Source organism: Gouania willdenowi, chromosome 12, assembly GCF_900634775.1.
Source record: "Gouania willdenowi chromosome 12, fGouWil2.1, whole genome shotgun sequence".
In the NCBI taxonomy this organism is placed as follows: domain Eukaryota; kingdom Metazoa; phylum Chordata; class Actinopteri; order Blenniiformes; family Gobiesocidae; genus Gouania; species Gouania willdenowi.
Window position 1 is genome coordinate 12,412,214 of NC_041055.1, and position 25,943 is coordinate 12,438,156.

The following is a 25,943-nucleotide window of genomic DNA, read 5'->3' on the forward strand; positions in this document are numbered from 1 at the left end:
TTAATATCCAGTACTTCTGTCGTACTTTTGACAAAACATGGTTTCTGCCACTGTGACCGAGGTCCTCATGGGTAGATCTTAGGATGAGAGAGGTAATATGCATATCTTTAGACAGGATAACAGGGTGTTTGGATTCTTCCTGCATAGCTGACTTATCCAGTCTGCCACCCCTGTAGGGCTGGTGAGAGTTGACAGAGAGGGTTACTTTTTGGAATGACTTTTCCTTTCTGAAGCATGGCTATTTCATTTGAAAACTTTTCCTTTTGGCTGAAACGAACAATCTCCAACTCTGCCTCTCCAATATCATTTACTGAGGGAGGGTGAGTAAGCATAGATGCTTTGAAGTCAGCCATTCGTTTCTTAAGCTCTGTTGTTTGACTTTCTTTGTCCATTCTTTCTTTAAGAAATGTTACCAATCTTGTCTCTTTCGGGAAAGGAGTTTCAGTATGCCTTTTTCAAGTGTGTCGATCATGAACTTTGTGTAGTCATCACGAAACTCCAGGTTCTTTAGCATTTGACGTTTAAGACTTTCTGTTCTCTGCACTGCAACAGTACGGTTGTTTGGGAAAATAATGTCTTTGTTTTTTAAAGGCAGGCCAATGCAATAGTGACCGTTGACGAGCTTTGCTGACTGCGATACAGACTCCATAAATCGCTTATCGTCTGAAGACATTTCCAACTTTTCAGTCATGTTATGCTCAGAAAAGTCAAATTGTATCTGCTGCTGTGTAAGCTCCTCCAGCTTTGCCACGGAGATTCTGTTCACTGTCAACTGTGGCCACTCAGCGTCTTCCTCATTGGAGCTACCTACTCTCAGCAGAGTCCCATTGATTGTCCAACCTAAGTCGGTCTTTTACAGTATAAGGACCCTTTCCTTCACTGTTGACAACTTTCCATGGCTCGAGTGCCTTTGGAACATTTGTGCCTATTAACAAACCGATTTCTGCCTCGATCTGCTTGAGCTGAACCTCCTTTAAATATGGCCAGCTTTCCACATCGGTTTGTCGTGGAATGTTCTCCTTTTTGACTGGGATCTCTACCTGCGAGAATACTTGAGGGAGCTTCAAAAAATTGTCATTGTCCAAACTGGACAATGACTGTGATAACACACGTTGTAATGGAAGCTTCATTTCCCATTGTGCGGAGCACAATTTTCCTGTCACTCTCAGCTCTTTCATCAGCTCCTCTGAGCAGAAGGTTCCTGTGCTGCATGAGTCAAGGAAAGTGTATGTTTCAACAGTTCTATTGCTCTTTCCACACCTGACCCTCACTGGAACAGTTGAAAGAGCACATGTTTCACTGCCGGTTGCCGTTGGTAACAATTTAATTGCAATAACAAAGCATGCATTGCTGTCTTAAAAAGATTGCACTTCTTATAGTGCTGACCTTTGACAGCATGTGCAGACAAAGTGAGAAAAAAAAAATCATAATACTAGTTTTTGATCACCCTCCTCCTAACTACTCTACTACAAGAAGTGTAGTGCATACATGTATGATTATGAATCTGGTGTATAATTCTGTATGTTTATGTTTGCACTGATCAACAAACCTCTTGTCTCTGATGGTTGACCATACTCTGCGGTCCTGTCTCCCTCAACCCTCTGCACCATGTTGCTGCTGGTCTCTCTGGGTGAAATGAAGGAGTTGAGGTATAGCATGACCACAGAGTATTTTCATGGTTTTGAGCGCTGTGTACCGGACCCACTCCATTTGTTTGTCCTCACTCTTTTTCCTCTCCCTCATGTCTCTGAGGCCCTTCCATAAAACAGCAGAAACATAAACTACCAGTGAAAAAAGCCAGGACGACTCAGTGGCTAGTGCTATCATTAGCTAATGCAAATCACGCAAATTATTCTCTGGAGTTCAATATTTTTATCTCAAGCCAAGAGGCCACATGTCGCCAAAAAATGGTTGCGGCTAACCCTCTTGTTGCGCGAGTCGTGCCGTGCCGGCCAACAAATTTGCCTTTTGCAGCGTCTTCCCATTGACTTTGTATGGAATCAAGCAGTGCGAAGATTTCGTGATATAACACAGTATTACTGTTATATCACTTGGTATGTAGTCAGTTGATTAGAAAATTACAATGTACATCCTCAGTCTGTAGAATAAGTACCTATTGTAATTTAATTATGTCTATACACTTAACTGTGCGCTACACTGCCTGAATGTTTATGGAATAAACAGCAAGTTGTTTAATACACAATGTTATTCGTTCCAGGCAATAGAAAATTGTCAAAATGGTTTCTGACCTTTTGCTACATTACCCGTAATAACAAAACTGTGCTTGGTTTATATGAACTTTTAGGGATTATCTATGTAATATACATATTGTTGAATTCAATTCCATCCTATCTACTAATTGTTCACTTTTATCTTTTTTAAATATTTATTTGTCATAATCTTTTTTATTTTCATGTCTCATTTCAGATCCTTTAGGCTTGGTGAGTAGAGCAACTTAAGCGTTGTCACAAAATCAATTGGCTATAAAAAAAAATTGGATATTTATTTTCTTGCCCATAGTATCACTGATTGTTTGTCTTTTATAGCAGCCAGGAATGTCTCCAGGTAAGAACAACTTCAGTCAGATATGTGGCTGGATAATTTTGACTGCAGATTCCCTTATAAAACAGCTCTCTTTTGTCATCTATCAGTTAGTTCCACAGCTTATTTTAAAGTGTCTGTGACAATCAATGTTGGTGCTTAAACCAAACATGTTATTGTCCAGAGGGGTCTCCCAGAAAGTGGGTTATGTTCAAACTCTGAGTATGTTCAGGCTCAAATGAAGGAAATTCTTTGTATCTGATTCTTGAAAACGAGGTAAGTTATACTCTGACTATGTCACCATGGTAACATTCTCCATGAACTGAACTTGCCCACTGACAGGTTTTATCTAAGAAACCATGGATTTATACCTGGCTCCGCCCACCTGAACACCGATTCTCAAATAAAACTTAAATTTACCTTGACACACGTCTACGACCACACATTTGTAACATCACGGACACAGCGCTCACATTGTTATGTTGTGTGCTGCTTTATGTTTTTTTTGCAAATGGTAGTTTTCTGTCCAACATTGGGGATGCATAGCATTTAGGGAAAGGCACTGTATGCAGAGCAATCAGAAAGGTTGCTCTGCATTAAAACTGCCATCTGTAGTAAAGTTCCTGGAAACAAAGCTGTGGCAAATGTAAAGGGGAAATGTCAATTTAAAGAAATAAACATTTAAGGCTTGACATTTACATTATTTCTTAAAAAGATCGAAGAGCAATTTGGATATTTCAACTGGATATATCTACCTATAAAAGCAAGAAAGTTCTGTGTGCGTGTTTGTGGAGCGAATATCTCCTGGGCGTGGTGTCTGTTTGACCTGAAACTTTATCAACGGCTTCCAAATACCATAAGTGTGTGCATCTGTTATTTTGGAGTAATTTGGTGTTGCAAAACGTTCATTTTAATTTTAACATTACGGCTCCCTCTTGGTATTGAGTGCGCTACTTCTGGTTCCGGGTCACTGTGTCGCAGTTTGTTTGGGTTTAAAAAAGAAGGTCAATCTTAAAAAAGTTTGTGTACTGCTAAAACTTTTTAACCTAATATGTCATGGTTATTTCAAATTATTCCTGTGATCCCAAACTTCCTTTAAATCACGGGTCACAAAGTCCACTTCATCCTCCGTCTCCATAACTCTGTGCAGCGTCACCATATAACAAACTATATGCCTCTTCAGACAGAGGATTCTAACTTTTTTGTGAGCGGATGGGTCCACAACACGGCTCCACGATGGTAATCTTTTGTTCTGCGCAAGGGTGAGTGATATACTAGAAATGCTCTCAAGTCAAAGTAGGTGCTCACGCTCGGCTGTGTGTGTGAGACTGCGCCCACAGAGGAGTCCACGGATGGATAGTGAGACACACACGCACCCACACACACGCGGCGTATGTGAGTGCAAGTGCCACGGTCTGAGTTTACCTCTATAATGAGATTCTCTTACGATCTCAGTACTGCGATGTACTCGTGCTGGATTAGCCATGCACAGAGATTGCTGTACTGATTTTTAAAAAATCAGTTAACCATCGATAAAAAAATTGACCAATGATAAAAAAATTGACCAATGATAAAAAAATTGACCAATGATAAAAAAAATATGATTGTCATAATCAGATTTATATGAATACAACAGCTTATTATTGTAAAGTTACAATAGGTTAACTGTAGCGTCTGGTCGAAATGAGTAAGCCAGAACTGATGATTTAGTGACTTTTAATTTCCTTTTCCTTACTGCTAAATCAACGTAAGAGCTGGATTAAAATAAACCACAAGAAAACAAATAAAAACAGTTAGCTTAGCTCCTAGAACACAGGCCAAAGTAGCTCAACACATCTACATACATACCCAAAATGAACTAAAAGCATTTACATTGTCCTTTACATGGATTCATATATAATAAACATACCTTGTTCCCACTTTCGACCGTAGCTAAAGCTTTTCCTGCTCTTCCAGTTATTTCTGTACTCTTCTTGCTTTACTTCCGTGTTTGTTCTATTTTTCTTACACTGTCAATTTCCGTGTTTTCATACGCATCAACACCTTCAAAATAAACTTGCGGTTTAACAGGAAGTGCTAAATTACTGACAACAAAACACATAATTTTTAAGTTTTCTTTACTTTGGAGTCACTTACATTAACTGTTATTTATTGCAATGTGTATGATCAGATTGCTCATTTTTATGAATACAACAGCTTATTATTGTAAAGTTACATTAGGTTAACTGTTATTTATTGCAATGTATATTATAATCATGAAGACTACATTCTAAAAAGGATTTTCCCCAAGAAAAGAAGCCATTCAAACATTAGCTTTGAACATTAGCTTTGAAATTGAATTTTCAATCTCAGCACAACGGATGTAGCAAAACTCAAAGCGGAACTAGCAAAAATTAATTTTCCGGTAGTGCGCATGCTCAGTAGGAGGTAAACTCAGACCGTGACACCGGCCTGTTCTTTCTACGTGGTACCAAAACCACAAAGAGGAAACATTTTAACAGCACCTTAAAGGAGACATATCATGCTGAATCCACTTTTTTAGCCCTTAAATGCATTTTTTGTATATTTAGAGTGCTTAGAAGTACAGAAAAGTTCAAATTAGTCTCTTCAGGTGCTCCGTAGATATCTTTATATTCTGTTTTGGTCATATTTTTCAATCTGTTTTGATTTTTCGATTCTCTATTACGTTTTTTGAACAGTAACGTCACAGTATTTGCAGCGGAACTGCCAAATTAGTACATCGACTCCAGGCCCAACACTTCGAGCAATCCGCCATTTTTATTTCTCGTTTTTATTTTGTAGTCCAAGCTCAAGGATGCCGAAGTTACGAGAGGATAAGTCAAAATGTCCGGTTGTTGGATGTAGTAACCCACACGCTTCATTACACCGTCTCCCAGCATCAGAACCTTTTCGAAGTGCCTGGTTGAGTTTTATTTTTCACGGAAATGTACCCACATCTGTGGGTAAGGTCATTTTTGTGTGCGCGAAGCACTTCAAGGATGACTGCTTTGCCAGTATAAAGAAGGATTTGCCGTTTTTAGATCCTTGATGATATGGCCTACGTGATTTAATTGAAGTCTAAAGTTTTCATTAGTCATTTCATTTTTGCAGTTTTTGTCTCCAAAAAGACTGTATTAAAATGCATTTTGTGATGTTAGCTTGGCGCTAGCGTTTGCTCGGTGCTTGTGTTAGCTCACTTGTTAGGGTTCTGCAGGTTCATCATCTTCATTTTCATCTCGCTCCGCTGGGTCAGACTCTGGCTCGAACAAGTAAGGCTGGATGGACAAGTCTTCTGTTGTTGACATTTTGTAAATAACATTTTCTGCGCCACTAGACAATCATATCTCTTCTATCAAACTACAAAAATGGCCGAACAGGGTGGAGTTGAACCGAGTGTCACCTCTGCAACCTGAAGAGGGGGCGGGGTATGAAGTGTCTCATTTGCATTTAAAGAGGCCGCACCAAAACGAGTTGCTCTTCGAAGCACATCAGAAAAGGGGCCTGTGGAGCTATAATAATGAGGAATTCAGACCCAAGCATTGCAGTTCCGCTTTAAATAGACCACAACTGTATGATTTATATGTAAAAAGGAAGGATTTAAAAGCATGATATGTCTCCTTTAACTCATTCAGAGCCAGCCATTTTCAGAATTTCTACCCCACTCAGTGCCAGCCGTTTAAGAGCATTTTGACTGATTTTTAAAAACCTACAGAATATTTTGTACTATGACAATCTGAAATCTGAATCTGAAAGATTAAAATCTCTACTTTAATAAAAAAAAAAATAGTTTGTAGCTTGTTTAGTTCTTCTGTAATCAGCAGGTGAATAGAGCAAGTTTTACACAAATCGCCAGTTTCAGAGCAAAAAGCTGAGAAAACAGGCTTTTTCTAAAAAAAATCTGTAAGTGACTTTGCAGCAATTTTTTTTGCTTTATTGAAAACTACAACATCTGAACATTGGTTTCCTTCTAAAAAAGATAACAATGCTTCTGATGGAAAATGTATTATCATTTTGCTATCTGGCTCACAGTTTATTGTTTTGCTTGTTTCTGCTCCCCTCCCGTCGAACACACAGGCATAACTTCCTCTTCCACCTGACACGCAGCAATGACCCATTTAGCCCTGTAGTTGATCGTTTACCCGCGACACTCTCAATAGTCCACTTAGTTCCACACATGCTCTGGTTGAGTGTGAGCTGGTGGAAACTTCAGCATCAACTCTCGTAGCAGCATTTTCTGTCTCGTAAACTCCTTCCCTCTCCCTCTGAGCTCTGCCCATCACAGTTGATCTCTCATCCAAAGGTGCGCTGCTACCACCTAAATGTCACCTATTATTTTGCTATCTGGCTCACAGTTGAATGTTTTGCTTGCTGTATTTTGTATCTTTTTTATGGCGTTGTCTTAGGATATCTGGAATACATCTTTTTTGGATTTCCAGAATCTGGTGACTACATTACATTTAAAATCAATGTAAATGATGCCACGTTAAGTGGCCGTCACTGTCTATAGAGCCCTCGCACTGCAGTGGAAGGGCTTTACACTTCCTCAACTTACTGGGCCAAATGACAGTGGAATACTCCTTAAATACACCTTTTAAATTCTAAGTATACAGTATGGTGAGTGAACTCTTTAGTGACTTTGTAAGTTCAGCATTTAAGTACAAGTGGAGCTGTCTATGATAAGGGCTGTAAACGTACTTTTGGAGAAGAAGTGAAGAATGTTAATTGCTGATCAAAAACACCCCCAAACTATATTTGGGCTTCCTTCCTGCATCTCTGAGCAATCCTCACTAATCCTGCTCTTTGAGATGCTGCTCTGCCCTCTTCTTAAAAAATGAGCAGTCAGACTTTTGTGACATCACAAAAGTCTAAACCGCCCCCTACAGGAAGTGCCTGCTGCCGGCCGCACCTCCACAGTGAACATACACGCCCACTCTCGCAGAGCTAGGCATGGAAGCTACATACACAAAATGCGTTCTCTACATTTAACCCCTCCTTGCGGAGCAGTGGGCAGCAACAATGTAGAACCAAGGAAGTAGTTCCATTTTTAGTATCCGTTATATCACCTCATATCATCTTTGACTTGATCTGACTTGTTTGTGACACAGTGCGACGCAGCGATTGGGCATAATAAATGATTATCACCTTAAATGCACTATTGCTATAGTTAATAGAGATAAAGAGAAGAAAGTGACTTAGCAGCTTAATGCTCTGGTGTCTGAAGGTGCTGCTGCTGCTGCTGTGATAAACAGACAGCCTGAAGCCCTGAGACGGACTCACGATCACAAAATAAATGTTTTTAGTGCAAAAAGGAAATCACTTTGGTGATCACTGATCTGCCTCGCAAAATCGAGGAATGAAGTCAGTGTTTACAGACATGCCTAACCATGAATATGCATAAGTAGGCTCCAAAATAGCCTGTTTTTAGAACTGCTCAGAAAGTCACTTTTCAGAGGGCTAAATCCCTGGAAAACAGGCGAGTTTGGGAAATAAAACCTCAAATACTATGTTGTTGGGGTTCTTAGAACCAATGGAGATGGGTGAAAAATAGCATGTAATAGTTCCTTTTAAGAGACTATAGTTCTGTGTAAACACATCGTTCTGTGTAAAAACACTTGTTTACTTCACTCATCGGGGTGAAATAAATCGCTGTTTTGCCATGGCAGCTCATGTTATCTTTGCACCATTGATTTTTTTTTTTTTTTATTATTATTATTATGCTCGTGCACGTATACAACCAAAGGTTTACATACTGAGTTGAATGACCTACTTCAAACCAGCTGTAATGGAATCGGAGACTGAGAGTTTCCCATCACAGGGTATGTTGACTCAGAGTTTATGGATAGTCTCAGAGTTTGTTGATCCTCCTTTCTGGAATACCCCTCAGATATGTTTTTTTATGAACACATCTGTACAATAACACATGCACTGATGTTAGGACATTTTGATGTGTCTGTTTGGAGTATTCAAACAAGAAAGTTGGTTATTTTCTATGTTTTTCTGAGATGAAGCGGAAAAACAATCGTGCATGCAAAAATCAGAAGTGACGTAAAGAAGGAACATGTCTCCGTGTTTACATAAATTAACCAATGGCATTGTCCAGTAATGACTCAGATTTTAGCAAAGATGTTAGACATTTTGTATCTGAAAGGGTCAGAAAGATGATTTACAGTCATCAGACAAAGCCTTTGTGCATTTCTGATCTGGATCTTGGCAGTAGAGGCACATGGGATATAAAAACTTTGATTAGTAGGTCAATTGACTAGCATTAAGTTTAAGTTAAAGCTGCTGGAGACGATAATTTTATAATCAGACTAAGACGTAGTGTAGGACAATTTTTTTTCCTTGTTAGTTCCCTTCGTTCTGATATTGCCTCACTCCATGAACCATTACATGTCAGCCGGGTTTGGAATGTTCCAGGTAAACCCCAAAATAAACATTCACCATATTTTTCAACAACTTTCAGTCTGTGAAAACACCAAAAATGTGTTGGGAAATCACTTATTCGTTTTTTTGGGGGTATAAGCAAGAAATCACGGTAATGCTGCATTCACATCGAATGCGTCTTCTGCGACACCGGACTCATCTGCCGCATGAAACTTTCCGCATGTTTCGCAGGATCAAAAAATGTCCCCATTTGCTTCATATGCGCGTTTGAAGCGAAGCACCGCCCACCAGCGACACATTCAACTCGGTGAGTTTCACTGCCTGCTGAAGCGAAGAGCTGCGCTCCTTTTTCTCCTCTCACAAACATAAACCACCAGTGAAAAAAAGCATGTGTGATTACCGGCTAATGCTATCCTAGCTTAGTGCCGACTTTCAAAGATGAAAACTACAGAGTGAACTTGGGATATAAAGATTCATCGTGAGGCAGTTAAAGATCGATTCAAAGGTGTCATGGTTCACATTGATACTTTTTTTAACAGCAGAGGGCACTATCTATTTAGAATTTGAAATTCAGGATGCACCACTGTGTTTTAAATCAGAAGTGTGGAAGCATTTTGGCTTTCCCAAGACAAAATGAAAGAGGTGAGAAAGAAAGAACATGTTAAATCCAAGGTAAGAGGGGCACAGAGAGGAAAGGAAGAAACAAGAGAGAATTAAAGCCATAGTTTGTTTATTTATAGGCACAAAATACATTTTCAGTTGTACTTTTAGAAAAGAAAAGGAACTATTATGCAGTTTTGCATAGTTTATTGCAGAGCCAGAATTTAAATGAATAAGCTTCTTCTTCATTTGTACTATTTCTTTATTTATTTGCATACAGAATTAATTTTTATTAAATTGCATTGTTTTGCATAGTTTATCAAGGGATTCTTTTGACAATGAAAGATAAAAGAAAATGGTACAGTATTTATTTATTTTTTTTTGAAAAAAAAAAAAGATTTTTCTTCAGTCATCATTTGTCTACAGTTTCGTTTTGTAAAATAAATCGTGAGAGAATCTTATCCTTAACCCAGTAGCATGAATCGAATCGTATCGGGAGTTGAGTGAATTGTTACATCTCTAGAGAGAACTTTTACTTGCTACTACCACGTCCTCGCTGATTCTCCTCACGCCAAATCCTTCCTAGTCCGGTCGTGTCATTCAGCTGTAGGTGATCACATACAGCTTCTACTCCATGGTTGAATGGGTGAACAGACATGTGTCCATGTTGACGACCTGACGTCATCATCAACAAAGACTCCGATTGGCTTTTGATATGCGAAACAGTCGCAAGAGTTCAACATTTTCAACTCGAATATGACAAAAAATCGGGAGCGCGCTCGCACGACCAACGCTCTTGACGCGCGGATCGGACGCACCGTTCCACAGGAAAGATTTTGCCCTGGGCAGCGTCTATCTATTGACTTTGTATGTAATCTGGACGCACAAACATATCGTGGCGCATCCGGTGAGAACGCAGCATAAGAATGAAGCACTTCTCTGCGTCCGTCAAGACTGAACACGGGAGTAGCTCACTTCTTCCTGTAGCTGATCCCAGCTGATCCCCAGGTATCTTTGGTTGCAAGTCAACGTAATAATTTATGCTTTAAATAAGCTGAAAAATAAGCAATCTTAAAGTGAGTTGGGTTGGGGTGGGTTGGGTGTTCCAGATCTGCATTTGTGTTCCATTGTAGGACATTAGGCAGTGGTGGTCTAGTGGAGGGTTGCTGATTCGATTCTCAACTGGACCATCACTGTGGGATGTTGAGCAAGTTTCTTAACTTTATCTGCTACCTGGGCCCTACACTGTGGCAGACCATTGTTACCCCTCGGGGAAAATGGGTTAAATGCAGAGAAAGAATTTCACTACTGTGATTAATAATATATTACATATACATACATTATTATTATTATTATTATCATTAAAGACCAAGCCAGGTTAACTAAAGTGAGAAAGAAGTTAATGCAATTTCATACAAAGTCAAGAATAAATGCAGCGCGCTCTATCATTTTAAAATTTTGAAAAAACCTTCTTAATACCTAAAGAACAATAATCTAAACTTTTTTTCATATTCAAAGCACTGAAGCTATTGGTATAAGCATTTAATGGGGAAAAAAGACATCACACTGTCAGGAGTAAGTGTTGAGGAGTAAAGAAGGAAGCGATGGTGGACTAGACCCATAGACCAAGGAGGCAGGCAGGCACAAGAAGTTTCAAACATAAAGTTAATTTAATCTGATACATATTTTAAATCTTACAATTATAAATTATAAATTATCTGTTTTTTTATGTGTATTAATATTAATTTAGTTTCGGGGCATGTTCTTTCCGACTCGGACCGGGTCTACTTTTTTGGGCACGATTAAAGCTCTACATTATTTTGTTCTCTGTACCATTGTTTTTGTATGTATGGGCACTTTGCATTTTTTTTCCAGGAAATTAGGGTGTCCTTTTAACTTCTTTTGGGTGTGTTTCTCAGATATGCGGTATACAGTATATATATTTTAAGATCACTGTTTGCACTTTTAGTTCTATGCTCTATTTAGACTGTGACTTAAATTGAGAAGGGAAAGTACACTCAGAGCATTTTAAGAAGTGTTGATATTTAATGCTGGATCTTTTGCTTATCTTTGCAAACCGTTCACATGTGTTTCTAGGTCCAAAGATGGTGGCAGTGAAGAACTATCACGGGGCACCAGCACCCTCGGGGAGATCCTCTCTCTGTTTCCAAACAGGCGATTTAATTGAACTACTAAAGGGCGATCCTGATACCACATGGTGGGAGGTACAACAATAATTTTGACCTTGCTTTTGAAATTTATGGTAGGAAAGTATAGAATTATTGACTCAAGTTCCTAATTAGGGGCCAGGCAGCTTATGCTGCAGGGAACCTATTGTTATTCTGCATTTTCTTTCTTTCTTTCTCTTTCTTTTCTTCTTCTTCTTCTTCATACTTTTCATGGGGCGACCGTGGCTCAGTGGTAGAGTAGGTCGTGCAATAACCAAAGGGTTGGGGTTTTGAATCCTGCTCTATCTAAGTAGTTGTGTCCTTGGGCCAGACACTTTACCCACATTGCCTCGTATGAATGGGTATGAATTGTGCATGAATGTTGGTGGTGGTCATAGGCGCAAAATGGTTGCCACGCTTCAGTATCACTGAATGAACGCTGGTGTGAATGAATACTGGTTTATGTAACTTCTGTATTGTGCTTTGAGTTTCCTTGAAAAAAGCGCTATATATATTATATATTATGTGCGAACAATCACTACATTATACACAAAGGTTCAGTTCTGCCCAGATTGCCACAGCTACAAAAACAGGCCAATAGTACATGCAAATTCCACACAGAAAGGACACAAGTGAAGTTGTTTCAACACCTGGGAGAAAAGGTGAGATGTAAAGTTTGTACCCTGGTCAGTTTGGATGATTTTAGGGATGCCAAAAATTGCCATAACTTGAGAAAGTGCACACACAACTGAACGTGCAGTAATGGAGTGCAAAGTGTGCGCTGCTGGATAGCGAGTGGCTTGACACATAACAGTCAATAAATAGACATCCCCGCTCTCATAGTGTGGAAGTGGTCCAACACAGTCTATTATCAACCGTTCAAATGGCTGGTTAACAACAGGAATAGGCTGCAATGGGGCTGGTTTGATACCCTGGTTTAGTTTAGTGGCAGATGTCACAAGTTTTAATATAGACAGCCACATCCTTTTTCAAGCAAGGCCAAAAGAAGTGACGCAGGACCCGGTCACATATTTTCCTCACGCCCCAGTGCCCAAATCCGTCATGGGCTAATCGTAATACTAACGGGCGGAATTTTACCGGCACCACTACTTGGATGATGGGCTCGCCAACAAAGCTTTCACCTGGGGAACCCATTTCCTCACCAGCAAGTTGTTATGGAGGCAGTAGGGATGTGAGCTGCTCCTCACCACGTCGCCAGGCAACACCCAGTTAAACACATCCTTTAACAAATGGTCCACCTGTTGCTCAGCCTTAAACTCATCCTGTGAGACAGACAGGAGAAACAGAGTGAGTCAGATACCTCATCCTTTGCAGCATCAATCACACGTGTCATCAACCGAGCCACAGCACATACCGTGAAAATCTCAGGAAAGCTCTTCTCACACTCACCTGGTTGCTTTTTCACCAGTGGAATGGAAGAGACCATCATGGGGGCTGGTGAAGAAGCGTCAGCCCAAACACATCCACCAGCTGCATTGTTTCCCAGGATCAGTGTGATCTCCTTCATCGGGAGTGTGCGGGTCAGACACCTACACATAGTGGTCCTTGGAGAAGGTCAGAGTAGAGCATAATATTATGCAGCGGGACACGGAAAACATTGATCCCCATTAGTCACAGTCATAGATTTGCCATTACTCAGTGGAGCCACCTGAGCATGCTCACCCAGACCAAAAACTGCAGGCGATCGTACACCAATAAAACGTTGCCTATGCGTCAACACAGTCATCGGCCAAAGCTGTATAAAGGTAGATATGTTGCAAAATGTGAGAGCTTATAAAATGTGGTGTGAGAGCTTGTAGAATGTGATGTGAGCTTGTGTATAAAAAATACATACGTGAAATAAGTTTAATGTCTCATTTTTATGAGACAGTTCACATACATGTTCATTGTTTTATTGCTTCGTCACATTATACAGATTGTAGATTTTGTCAAATACATTAACCGCTTGGCCACTGCATCAGCTGTCAGCTCTCGATCCTCATCTCCACATAGCGTTAACCTAAATATAAACAAGAAGACGCACTCTCCATGACTATTTTTGTTCATAAATTACCTTTACTACCTTTTTCTAACAATCTGTGGAGGCAAATTTCAGCATCCTGCCTTTACAGTGAAGAAAAATTACTTTGTTTCAGTCATATCACCGGCTGCTGCACTGAAAAGACACACCCACTGTCTCCAAATTCTCGCTTCTGATTGGTCAATCAAATACACGGGGGAGCGGGGAGGGGAGGGGCCATTTCTACGAGCATGACTCAGTTTTGCTACACACGTCTTGCAAAATGTGTTGCAAAACTCAAGCAGCGCAGATTCACACGAGAAAAGTAGTTTGTGCATCTGTAGCAGTAGATTGGAAAAGTTGTAAACGTTCATTTACGCAAGTAATTAAAAACGTGAATAAATGTTGGATTTATTCTCCACAGCCAACTGTCCCTCAATTTCAGCCTGTAGCTCCAACTTATGTTCTAATTGTAACACTAAAAGTTATTTTTGCTGCTCAAATGTTAAAGTTGAAACCTCAGCAGAAAATGGTGGATCAGCAAAAGGGGCACACACAGGCTCTTTGTGAAATAAACCCAACTCATTCAAGTTTGCCCTTATAATAGTTTTTACATTTTCCTTCAGACGTTCAGATATTTTTTAAAAAAAAGAAAAAGACGTTCAGATATTTCAACATCATAATGGTCTTAAGCAGCTGATCCTTAGAGCCTCAGGGTGCTTTAACAAAATCAGCAACATCAGACATTTTGAATGGAATATTTAACAAATCACAGATTTATACTCCGTACAAACACACTTTACTTACTGCAGCGCTTCACCAACAATATTTCAACCAGTAGCCAAATGCTCCTGAGCCATCCTGGTATCTAACTGCCTACCAGGTCCTTACTAAACTGTCTTCAGTGGCCTGCCGGGCCCGAGGCGACACTGAACTAAGATGGCCACTACAAACCAAGACGCAGTCCACCGCAACAATCCCAGAGCAGCGCACCCCCACCCCAGGCTTACCACCAAAAATAATAAAATGAAGCAAATAAAACAAAAAAACTAATATACCAGGATGCCCATACAGTGCGAACCACTGATAGAAACGGGAAGCCGCACCTGTCAGTAAACTGTCATCCTCATTAACCGACGCCCAACTCCGCATCAGAAACCACACAAGTCCGACAGACAAGTCAGTAAATCAAAATTACAGACACACGCGAACGGGTCCAACACTCGCCCACAGCCTCTGCAAACGCCGAGCAACAGAATCAGACACACCGGATGCCTTTTTTTTTATCAATTTATCAATATGAATGAAACACCGGTGCGCTCTGACGAGGAGCGAGGCATTGGTGCAGAGGAGCAAGACACATGCAGACCGACAGATCCTTAAATACACCTGCGAGGGCTGGCCATGCCCACTCAGGTGCAGCAATCCACACCCCTAGGCAGCCTGTACAGAGAACACACACAAACACACACACAGACAGCCTCTGACTGACAGGGCTGTCACACCCGCAACATGCAGAGGTGATTTGTTCCTCTGTGCACATTGCTCCTCCCCTCTTTCTAAGAAGGAAAGACGCACCGGAGCGTTCCAAATCAGATGCTACATCAGCTACCAGTGCAGCTGTTCAACACTGCTTATTCCTTAGGTGGCTGTTGATATAGACTCTAGATGTATTTAACTTATATTTGATAACAGAAAGATTAACTGGAGCAATAAACATCCATTCTTTTTATTTCCATTACATCATCTGGCAATATTTACTGCAACTGCGTCTCTGTGCGTAATGCTGTGAGATTTACTACCGGCTTGTCGGACATACGTAAATTACTATAAATTACATAAATTACTAAATTTTATTGTGCAGCCTGCAATAATGTATTTACATTTTCTCCTTCTAATATTTTGTGCCCCTTAGCTGATCCACCTATATTTCATCAGAGACAAACGCCCTAAATGGATTGTGCGTGGTATTACATGCTTGACACAAGGTTCCTGCTGCTTAACAGAAGGTTTTCCTTGCCAACATGATGAATTCATGTTGGGTGTGGGATACATATGTATGTGCATATACGTATATATGCATATGTGTGTATCCATAAAATGAAGAGTCCGTCCTTAAGACTGCTCTACTGTAAAGGGTCTTGAGATACCATTGGTTATAATTTGGCGCTATACAAATAAAAGATTGATTGATTGATTGATTGATTGATTGATTGATTGATTGACAAACACATTCCAAGCTGCATTGGACAGTTTATCAGCAAGTGTAGTGACATTTAGTAAATCTGCCCCTAAGTATCTTTTCCACACTTTTCTATTTCAGGGGAAGCTGATGCAAACACAAAAGAGTGGCTTCTTCCCCAGCTCATGTGTAAAACCTTGTTTGGACCCAAAGGTATGTTAACACTTGGGCATTTTGTTGCATTGGTCAAAGTCTGCGTGATGTCTGATTTCATTAAAAACTGTACAAGTGTATTGATAAAAATTCATCTTGTTATTCCAAAGCATTTTGTTTTAGACTAAATATGGAAAGGTATTGCACCAATAAATTAATTATTAGCCTACCTGTTGAAAAAAAGAAAAACAAAAACATTACAGGGAAATGTATCACAACCTTCTCGCTCATATATATGACATGTCACACAACCTCCCGATTCACTTCCTTTATACGTGTGTTCGACCACTTTCTGCAGCACTTTCTCATTATTTCCCACAAAATTGAAAATATCTAACAGAACTTGTTACAAAACCCAATTCATCAACTGGTCGTTTAGACCCCCTTTCAACTGCTCTTGTCATCAAAGCCTCTGTTCCTGCTCTGATTTCTCTCATTACACGCTCAATAACCTCCAACGTATTTTCAATTTTGTATTCCTTTATAAAATGCTTGAAAACACTTTTGCCTTCCAGCTCCATATCAACCTTTCCTACAATAATGTCTAATTAACAATTCCAGTCTGGTTTGCACCCACTCCACAGCACTGAACAACCGCTACTCAAAATCACCCAGCTCTGCATCTCCACCAAGCCCAAGTCCAATAAAAAAATCTAAATTTAACAGCAACAAAACTGAAATGTTAATGATTGGTACCAAATCCAATCCTTATCATTACCAGGACCCCCTCTTCTTACCGCATAACACTCATCTTGCTGCAGCTCCACTGGCTACCATCACACACTGCATCAATTACAAGATATCATTACTCAACTTTAAGCACATCTAAACAATCTACAGTAGTCCCTCATTTATCGTGGGAGTTATGTTCTAAAAATAACCAGCAATAGGCAAAATCCGTCAAGTATTCAGCTTTATTTTTTACTATCATACATGTTTTAAGGCTGTAAAACCCCTCACCACACGCTTTATACACTTTTCTCAGGCAGGAATTAACATTTCTCTCTTGTTTAAACACTCTCAAAGTTCAAACCTTCGTAGATTATAAAACATAAACCTGTTTCAAACATACAGCACTTCAGAGTCACACCGCTAGCGATCAGACATTGATACCGAACACATTCAGAGTCTTTGTTGAAGATGACGTCAGGCCGTCAACATGGACACCGGTCTGTTCACCCATTCAACCATAGAGTAGAAGCTGTGTGTGACCACCTGGAGCTGTATGACACGGCCTTTATAACCGAGACCGGACTAGGAAGGATGAGCCATGGAGGAGAATCAGCGAGGAGGTGGTAGTAGCAGGTAAAAGCTAGCTTAGCATTAGCTTTTTTTTTACTGGTGGTTTATGTTTATGAGAAAAAGGAGTGCAGCTCCTCTCTTCAGCAGGTAGTGAAACTCACCGAGTTGGATGTGTTGCTGGTGGGTGAACGCAGCATTAGCCAATCAGGACCCAGAATACAATGCGCTTTCACACGTTGTAAAAAAAATGCACCCAAAATTGCGCTATAAAAGAATCCACAAAACACAGAGGCCACGAAAGGTGAACCGTGATAGAGCGAGGGACTACTGTACACCCATTTGTTTCAACTTGCTTACTCCCTCTTTCCTACAGCACTATCCTTTATTTTTTGTTCACCTTTTTGTTATTGTAAATTTTATGTAGTTATGGTATGTTTTAACTTGTTTGTATTGTGATTACTATTGTATTTGTCAATTGAAAATTAACAAATACATTGCTCTCGTAGGAGTTCTTATTTTTTTTCTTCCGCAACTCCTTTGTCCTGAAACTCCTCCTAGGCTATTAATGCAGCACTAATGACAGTTATGTCATCTCATAGGGACAATGTCAAGGATGTGCAGCCAACCTTTTTTGGAGCCAAAATAGCAAGGTCAATGTCACATCAAGTGTCAAAACACAACATTTTCCTTATCTACTAATATTTATCGTACAAATAAATATTGTTATAAAATAACTTTTTATTCCAATATATTTTTAAAGCTGTAAGAGTCAAAGAGCCACATGGGGCTCCAGAGTCGCAGATTGCAGACCCCTGCCCTGAGAGAACCACAGCTGAATATCGGGCCTGACATCTTAGTCCATCAGTTCTGGCCCCTCGATGCTGATTCTAATGAGGTCCTCCAATGTATCAGTGTGAAGACTGGCCATCATATCTGACTTTATCCAATTTTATGTTGAGAAGCGTCTCTGGCAGACTGCAGCTGATATGCTCTCTCACTCAATTCTTTACATTTGGATAAGTCAGGCTTTAATCTAATGCTTTATTTTTTTGTGTCCACTAGCACACAAAATGTGAAATAAAACCATCCAGTTGTTTGTTTGTGGTCTGTGTAAGTCTTATAACACAGAGAAAATTGCTTCATTGTAAATTTTCTACCTTTGTGATGTCACACGTGAAATCGGGAATCAGTGTTGTCAGATCAGATGGACAATATTCAGCCCAATCACATCTTAGAACAGCCCAAACACGAACCACAAATCTGGAAACACTGTGTTTGTGACACAATGCGACACAGCGGTTCTATCCTTGAATGGACTATTCCTGTAATCTCTACATGAGATGATGACAATAAAGCAACGTAGCAGCTCCAGTAAGTGTTTGATGCAGCTGAAACAGCTGCTTTTGCTGTTGAAGCTGATGTTGCTGCATGGCGCATAAACATCATGAAACAGTGTTTTTCTGACTCACAATCACAATCCCTTTAAACCCAAATAATAAAGCTCATGATAACATCAATTTACAACACACACATGCCTGCAACAGCAGGGCTTACTAGCTTTGGCACCACGGAGAGCGACTGTCAAGTCTATCAAATGGACATGAAGTATAGCAAAACAAGAGAACAACAAAATTATTAAGTGCCATGGTCAGTAGTAATAAAACACAAATTCAAAGCATCTCAGCACAACGGATAGCGACCGTATCATTTTGACGCCCACATTAACTATTGCAGCTCAGAGCCTGTATCAGTAGCTATAAAGTTTAGTAAAACTGGCACAGTGGCCCGCATGTTCACAAACACAATTTCAATATAAAATACTGGAGGCCGACTCACCACTATTTGAAGGGCATACGCCACTCCGCAGACTCATCCAATATGCTCTGTATGTCTATTTATTTTGCTGTCTCGTTCTCTATGGACAACATGGCAAGTCCACTCAGTCTCTCCTGTCCCACTTAACTGAGCGGGGCAACCTATAGACCCACTGCAATGTAGACAAACATGAGACACATGACTGGCATGCACGCGCATACTGCAGAAAATATCTGATAGAAAAACCCAGCGTATATACGAAAGAAAACCTAAAAACATACAAGTCTCTGGATGCTAATAACTACTTTTAATGAACGGGCAGCTAGGCACACTGCTGTACTCCTGTTACCGAGGGTTTCTGTGTATTTCCGCGTATTCTGATGAGTTTTAAAGGATGAGTTTCCATCTCTACATTAAGTTTACTCCTCACTGTCCCATGTCTGCAAATGCATTCATTTACAGCTTTTTATGGTCACTTTTTACTGGATCCAGACTGAGATAGCGCTCCCTCCGCTCCCGTTCACAATCGCCTCAGCAGCAATTACATTGACACAATCGCTTCTGTTGTTTTGCACCGAGCCTGCGCTCGCATGCACCTAATTTAGTATGCATATGCCAATGAAGTGGGTCTGTATAACCCCTGTATAAATCTGCATGATTGGTGATGTTAAACAGACTGTGCCTATTCTCTGGGTGCCTCTGGGCACAAGTCATGGGAGGGCCCACCTTCTTCAGCTCCCCTGAGCCGTGGTAGAGGCCCGGCTCCCTTAAGTCCTACCTTCAATCGGGCCCGGGCCGGGGGCATGCCACCCACCAAGCCCCCCCTGAGCCCTGCCCCTGCACCCACTGAAACAGGCTAAAACTTGAGAAAACAGGCGGGTTTGGGAAAATAAATCTCAAATACTATGTTGTTGGGGCTCTTAGAACAAATGGAGATGGGTGAAAAATAGCGTAATATGTCCCCTTTAATTTTCGTGGAGATGTTAGTTGGTCTCTTGCTGCTGCCCGCCTCAGCTGCAGCTAAGCTAAGCAGTTGAAAGTTAAAAGGTGTCTGGCTTTGACAAGTAACATGTAGCTGAAGAAGGCTTGTCTCTCCATTTAACACAATCCAGTGTGATATGGGTGGGAGGGAATAAAAGGGATGGGGTTGACTGATGTTGGCTTTACAGTAGGTTAGTACCATAGGCATGGGTGTGTGGAAATGTGGGTTGGAGTTTACTGGTGATGACTGGCAAAGTTAATGTGCCATCTGTTATTTAGCCAATGTAATGTTTTCAGATGGGTCATATTTGGCTATTTTATCAAGAACCTTTTTGTTTGACTAAATCCTACTGGATATTCAGTTACTTGGCCTATTGTTGGATTACTTTATTCTGGCTCTTACTTTCTCTGACTCGTTTAGCCCTACTTGGCCTGGCCTTCTTTTAATTGGCCTAATTATGCATTGGCATGTTTTTATGTGCAAGCCTTCAATCAATATCATCAAAGTAATTTACAGTTTACACTTGTGTTATTTATAAAAACTGTTTTGTTGGCACCTCGTCTATTTTGTTGCATTTCTAATTTATAAATATAGGCTACTTGCATGAATAGCACAATGTTACATTTTTAACGGTTAACTTGCTTTAGGCTGCTATGTAATTGTAGGCCTCATTGTTAGGCTATTGTGGTGCCAATGCAATTTCTTTTTGAATAATTTCAAGCAGCATATCCATGTGTTGAGTCAGTGTTTGGTCTTTCAGGCCGAAAATGTAATTCGACCCCCTGCGGTCTCACTTGAAAAAATCTGCCCACCCGACCAATTTCACCCTGGCATCCCTGATCTAACGTGTTACTATTTTGAAACCAGTAATCAGATTAAAGTTACTTATCATATGTGACAAGTCATGTTTTCAGCATGAGGGCAATTCACTTGTTACATAACTGATAACTACAGGTACATACAGACAAAATATATCAGGTCAAAAAACGGTCTTAATGTTTTTTATATATATATAAATATATATATTTTAAAAAAAAGTATTTACTGTATGTTAAGTGAAGAAAGACTATTTTTTATAAAAACATTTTTTTCAGGTAACAGTTTTTCAGGAGATACATGTTGACGTTTAGGGCTCTAATGGTACACAAAAATCATGGTTCGATACGTACCTCGGTTTTGAGGTCACGGTTCAGGTCATTTTTGGTACAGAATGGAATAAAATGCAAAACATTAACTTGCTAGTTGTTTATTCAGAACTTAAGTAAACCAACAATGTTTTGTAACATTATTATGAAGTATGAAAATAAAATAATACAGTACTGTTGTAAAGTGCTGCCTGGCAGTTATTCTCAAATAAACAAAATATATATAAAATAAGCTTTCCAATAAATAAAATATTTCAAGTGAGTTTGTCGTGTTGCCGGAAACGTACCCAATCTCAGCTGAACAATGTTGGCACGCTGCCCTCGTTTTATCCACTGCTTCTCTGTTGCAGTATTTCACCCCGAAGCTGAAGTGTTGCAGGAGACTTTAGTGACAGGGAAGGGTATTCCAGCTCGTTTTTTTTTGGAGTATTCCAGCTCTTATATTTTGCTAGCATTAGCCATGACGTACACGAGGTGCACATGTAGCTACCGGCGGAAGTAAACACACACAATTTCCGTTCCATTTTGGGAACTCACACATGCACAAACCTGTACCCAAAACGAACGTACTGTACAGAAACGGTTCAATACAAATACATGTATTGTTACACCCTTTTTGACATTACTATTAAAATGCACTTCCAATAAAGTAAGTATTGGCAAAATCATTTGTAATTATTTTATGTTGAGGCAGTAGGGGATACAGGTAGCAGCTGCTGATTGAAGTTAATAAAGTAACTTCTAATCAAACTTAGTTACTTTTCAAATCCAGTAATCAGTAAATTATCTAAGTTCCTTTTGAAATAAGTAATACTGTAAGTAGTCAGATTACTTTTTCAAAATAACTGGGTAATACTGCCCATTGGTGTGTGAATGAGCTGATAGAGTAAAGTGCTTTGGAACTTCTTTGTCAAAAAAACACTATAAATCAGATGATTCATATAGATGTGATACTTTTTGCTGGTGTGGGAATACAGCAAGGACAGTGACCTTACATGCAATATAAAATTAAAATTGAGAGGTGTTAGTGGAATACACAGATAAACTAGATATAGGAGATCTAGAGAGAATGACACTTTGTACAGAAACCTATTTTATTGAATTGTCAAAACTATTAATTTAGAAACTGTATTGTGTACTTGTGTTGTCTTGTATGTTCCTCATCTTTAACAGCCCTTCCAGTCATTATCAAGTCGACCGTGTTCAAAGGATGCAGAATACTATGGATTTCCTTGGTAAGACCCTGACTTTCTGTTTGTGAGATAATGTCACAGATTTTTTTCCACGATTACCCTTAAGTGAGTTTTTGAATAATAGGATTAAGTAGATTCTCCAAAAACTGTCACGTTAAAACAAGTTGTTCACTGCCAAAGAACTGATCACTACATTATTGTTTGAAGGCTATATTTTGGAAAATCTACACTGTATTGTACAAGTTCACTTGAGTTTGCGACTTTTACTTCCTGCCCGACTGTAGGTTTGCTGGAAACATGGAGCGTCAACAGGCAGACAACCTTTTAAAATTCCACATCAGTGGGACATACCTTATCAGAGAGAGGACAGCTGAAGCAGAGAAGTTTGCAATTAGCATCAAGTAAGTAATTTACCATCTTAAAACATAGAATAGGAAGCATGATTCAGGTTTTTTTTATCATCTTTGTTATGATAATATTAAAAGAATAATTAATCGTGAAGCAACATAATTGATAGGGGTGGGAAGATACACTGAGTTCACGATACGACTCATGATATAACTCTATGGCGTCAATTTAGTGCCAAAAACCCAAACGCATAAAAACTGTAATCGCACACAGTTAGTTAACTCTGTGTGTGGCTTCGATTGCAACTAAGTCCAAACTTCTAGTGTAATGTAATATTTCACCTCATCAGGGCACTGCACTTATTCCAGGTTCAGAAGCGGAAAAGAACTTAAGCAGACGGGAGATTGCGCAAAGCCAGTTGCCAGAAAGGATTGTTTCGTTCAACCAGTAAGCCATATTTGCACCCTAGTAGTAAGCAAGTAAAATCTGGCAAAGCCAATCTCACCATTTCTGTCCATTTACATAGGTAACTTTTTCTAATTCTATGAGATTTATTATTCCAAATAAAGGAAATAATTATAGAATTAAATTTTTTTTAAAGGTTTTCATAAAATACACATGCATATTTTGATGTATGTTTATGCATATATACATACATACATACATACATATATGCATGTTTTGAGGTAAAGTAATTGGGGCCAAAAGATCATCTTAACAGTGCTTACTTTGCCAATCATTGAGATTGGAAGCATTTTTCAAAATTCTATTTTTGCTTTGAGTTTTTCTAGTAGAACAGTATAATTAGCCTCAAACAATTGTTGTAAGTTATATTTCTTAAAATGTTAAATCCTTGTTCACATGCCGATTTACGTATTGTTGTTTGGTAATTTTACCGCTGTATGCATTTGTTGTTAATGGTGGAGCAGACACAGCTGTCAGTGACTACTGTGATTGCTGGAGTTCTTTTAAAAAGAGAAATACAAGAGTATTAAGAGGGAAACTGGGTCATGGCACAAGGGAAGAGACAGACCTGGGAGAGCATTGCCCTGATAATCAATGAGTCGTTCCCTCTGTGCGCGCACAAGATACTGTACGAGTGTGAAGCACTGCTACCTGCTGCAATCAAAACGAGGGCGGAGATTGCAGCCCACAAGCAAGGAAGCGAACAAAATCGTGCACCAATACAAGGCTGCTATTATGTTACACTGTGTGAGAAAAGTCAGAATATTTTTATTGCCAATTCAAGTTTAAAACATTACAAGGAATGTGACTTGGTGAATGGTGCAAAAATAATAACAGCAAAAATAGCAAAAATAAATAACAGCCGCGCAGGCAGCAAGCACAGTGATACAAAGGAATGGACAAGACGTGTTTTCTGGCGTTAGTATTTCCTGTGTTTTATTTTGTTAATTATTTCAAATTTAGTGTCCTGAATTGCAACATTTATTGGCCAAATAAAGGATGATTTTGTATTTCAAAGTGTCCTCGGCCAAGACAATGGTCGAGTAGAGCCTTGCGGGGCAGATCTATTCCCTTGATGTGTGAATGAGCTCATATTGTAAAGCAATTTGTTACTAATTTGTCATAAAAGTACTAATTTAAATAACCATTCACTGTAATTTAAGTTATTCCTTATTTATTATAAAACAGGATGTAGGAGGCCCACTTGAAATCATTATTTTTTCTTTTACAGATTCAATGATGAGGTGAAACACATCAAAGTCATAGAAAAAGACAGTTGGATTCACATTACTGAAGCAAAGAAGTTTGAAAGCCTGTTGGTAAGTCCTCTCAAAGAGTAACTAAACCCCAAAACCACTTTTTTCTGCGGAATCCTAATGTATTTGGGTATTAAGTAGTGCTGTTGATTGGTCCTAGTCCAACTCTTAACATTTAACTGAAAGTATATCAATTTGACCTATTTTGTGGTAAAATATAAGAGTGACTGCCCTTTATGGATTGAAACCCAGCTATTAAAGTTGAATATTGCTATTTGCTGAGGGCGAGATTCTATGACGTCATTTGTCCTTCTTCCGTTACGAGCTAGTACTGTTGACCCCGTTCCTCCTATAAATGCTGATAGGAAGGACCTGTAGTTCCTCCACTCTCAGCTGTCAATGAGTATTAATTGACAGCCCTGTTATAGACTGCATTCAGCTGCTGTGATACTTGTTTCTCTCTACTTTTATAAAGAGTATTTTCTGATCTCATCAAAATCAAGTTGTGTGTATTTACAGCCACATCAGGTGTGTATCCCCATTTGTCTCTGCATGCACTATTGGCCCTATTCTCCAGTTTGGACTGAAGCACTTTTTTACGTGCCTGCAGTTATGCACCTCTCTTCTGTGCATATTCTCCGGTCCAGGTTCTTGACACGCCCACCCCGTGTAAATCAACCAAAAGCGAGTGGTCTGTGAATGAAGGAGGTGTGAAGCAAAACAGGCTGACTGGACCATGATGTCATAATTTTTGGAAACATGGAGTTTTCCTAACGCTTGTAAATGTCATTGACATCCGTTAAAATGATGAAGTGCACTTTTAATTTAAAAAAACCTTCATTGATAAACAATGTAACAGGTTGATTTGATCAAATTACTGCAGTGTGAGGATGGGACACATTTTTATGTTTGAGCCACAGTTAAAAGCTCTCTTTTCCCCCTCATATTAACGCCAGATTAACGTTTGTTTGTGTTTAAAGCCTGATTTTATTAACTCCTTACTTTCCTGCATTCAGAAATTATCAGCGCGCATTAGTCGTCATCATCATCATCTGTCATCAATGTTTCACTTGTTATTTACTCTTGCAGTGTGATCAAACTGTGACTTTACGTTGTACACAGTGGTAAAATATTTTAATCAGTCTGGCGTCTGCAGCAGCTGACGCGCGCACCTCGAGACACAGCTGATCAGCTCTGCGACGCACCCCCTTCCAGGACAAGGAGTGCATGGCACGGATAAAATATAAATAAATGGAACCCATTTTGTCCCGTTGAGAACTGGTAAATGTGAACATATTAGAAATACTCATGGTCAATCCTTTGGTGTGCTTATGGGGACTGCCCCCACCCCTGTGACAGCCTGACAGTGTCAGTTTGGATAGATTTTTT

General features: G+C 39.6%; 1 protein-coding gene across 15 annotated transcripts in view; it reads left to right on the forward strand.

The window, feature by feature from the left end:
- vav2 (vav 2 guanine nucleotide exchange factor) overlaps positions 1-25,943 on the forward strand; it is a 166,636-nt gene that overhangs the window by 89,576 nt on the left and 51,117 nt on the right. For 13 of the 15 annotated variants that reach the window (XR_003675304.1, XR_003675305.1, XR_003675307.1 and 10 more), the window contains 7 exons: positions 2,428-2,441; positions 2,547-2,565; positions 11,623-11,750; positions 16,037-16,108; positions 22,466-22,527; positions 22,770-22,886; positions 24,530-24,617. Coding sequence is in view for 11 of the 15 variants with exons in the window: in XM_028463684.1 (XP_028319485.1) it covers positions 2,428-2,441; positions 2,547-2,565; positions 11,623-11,750; positions 16,037-16,108; positions 22,466-22,527; positions 22,770-22,886; positions 24,530-24,617 (500 nt within the window). In the remaining 4 variants the exon portion in view is untranslated. The remainder of the gene's footprint in view (positions 1-2,427; positions 2,442-2,546; positions 2,566-11,622; positions 11,751-16,036; positions 16,109-22,465; positions 22,528-22,769; positions 22,887-24,529; positions 24,618-25,943) is intronic. The other 2 variants (XM_028463686.1, XM_028463688.1) reach the window with 2 other exon arrangements.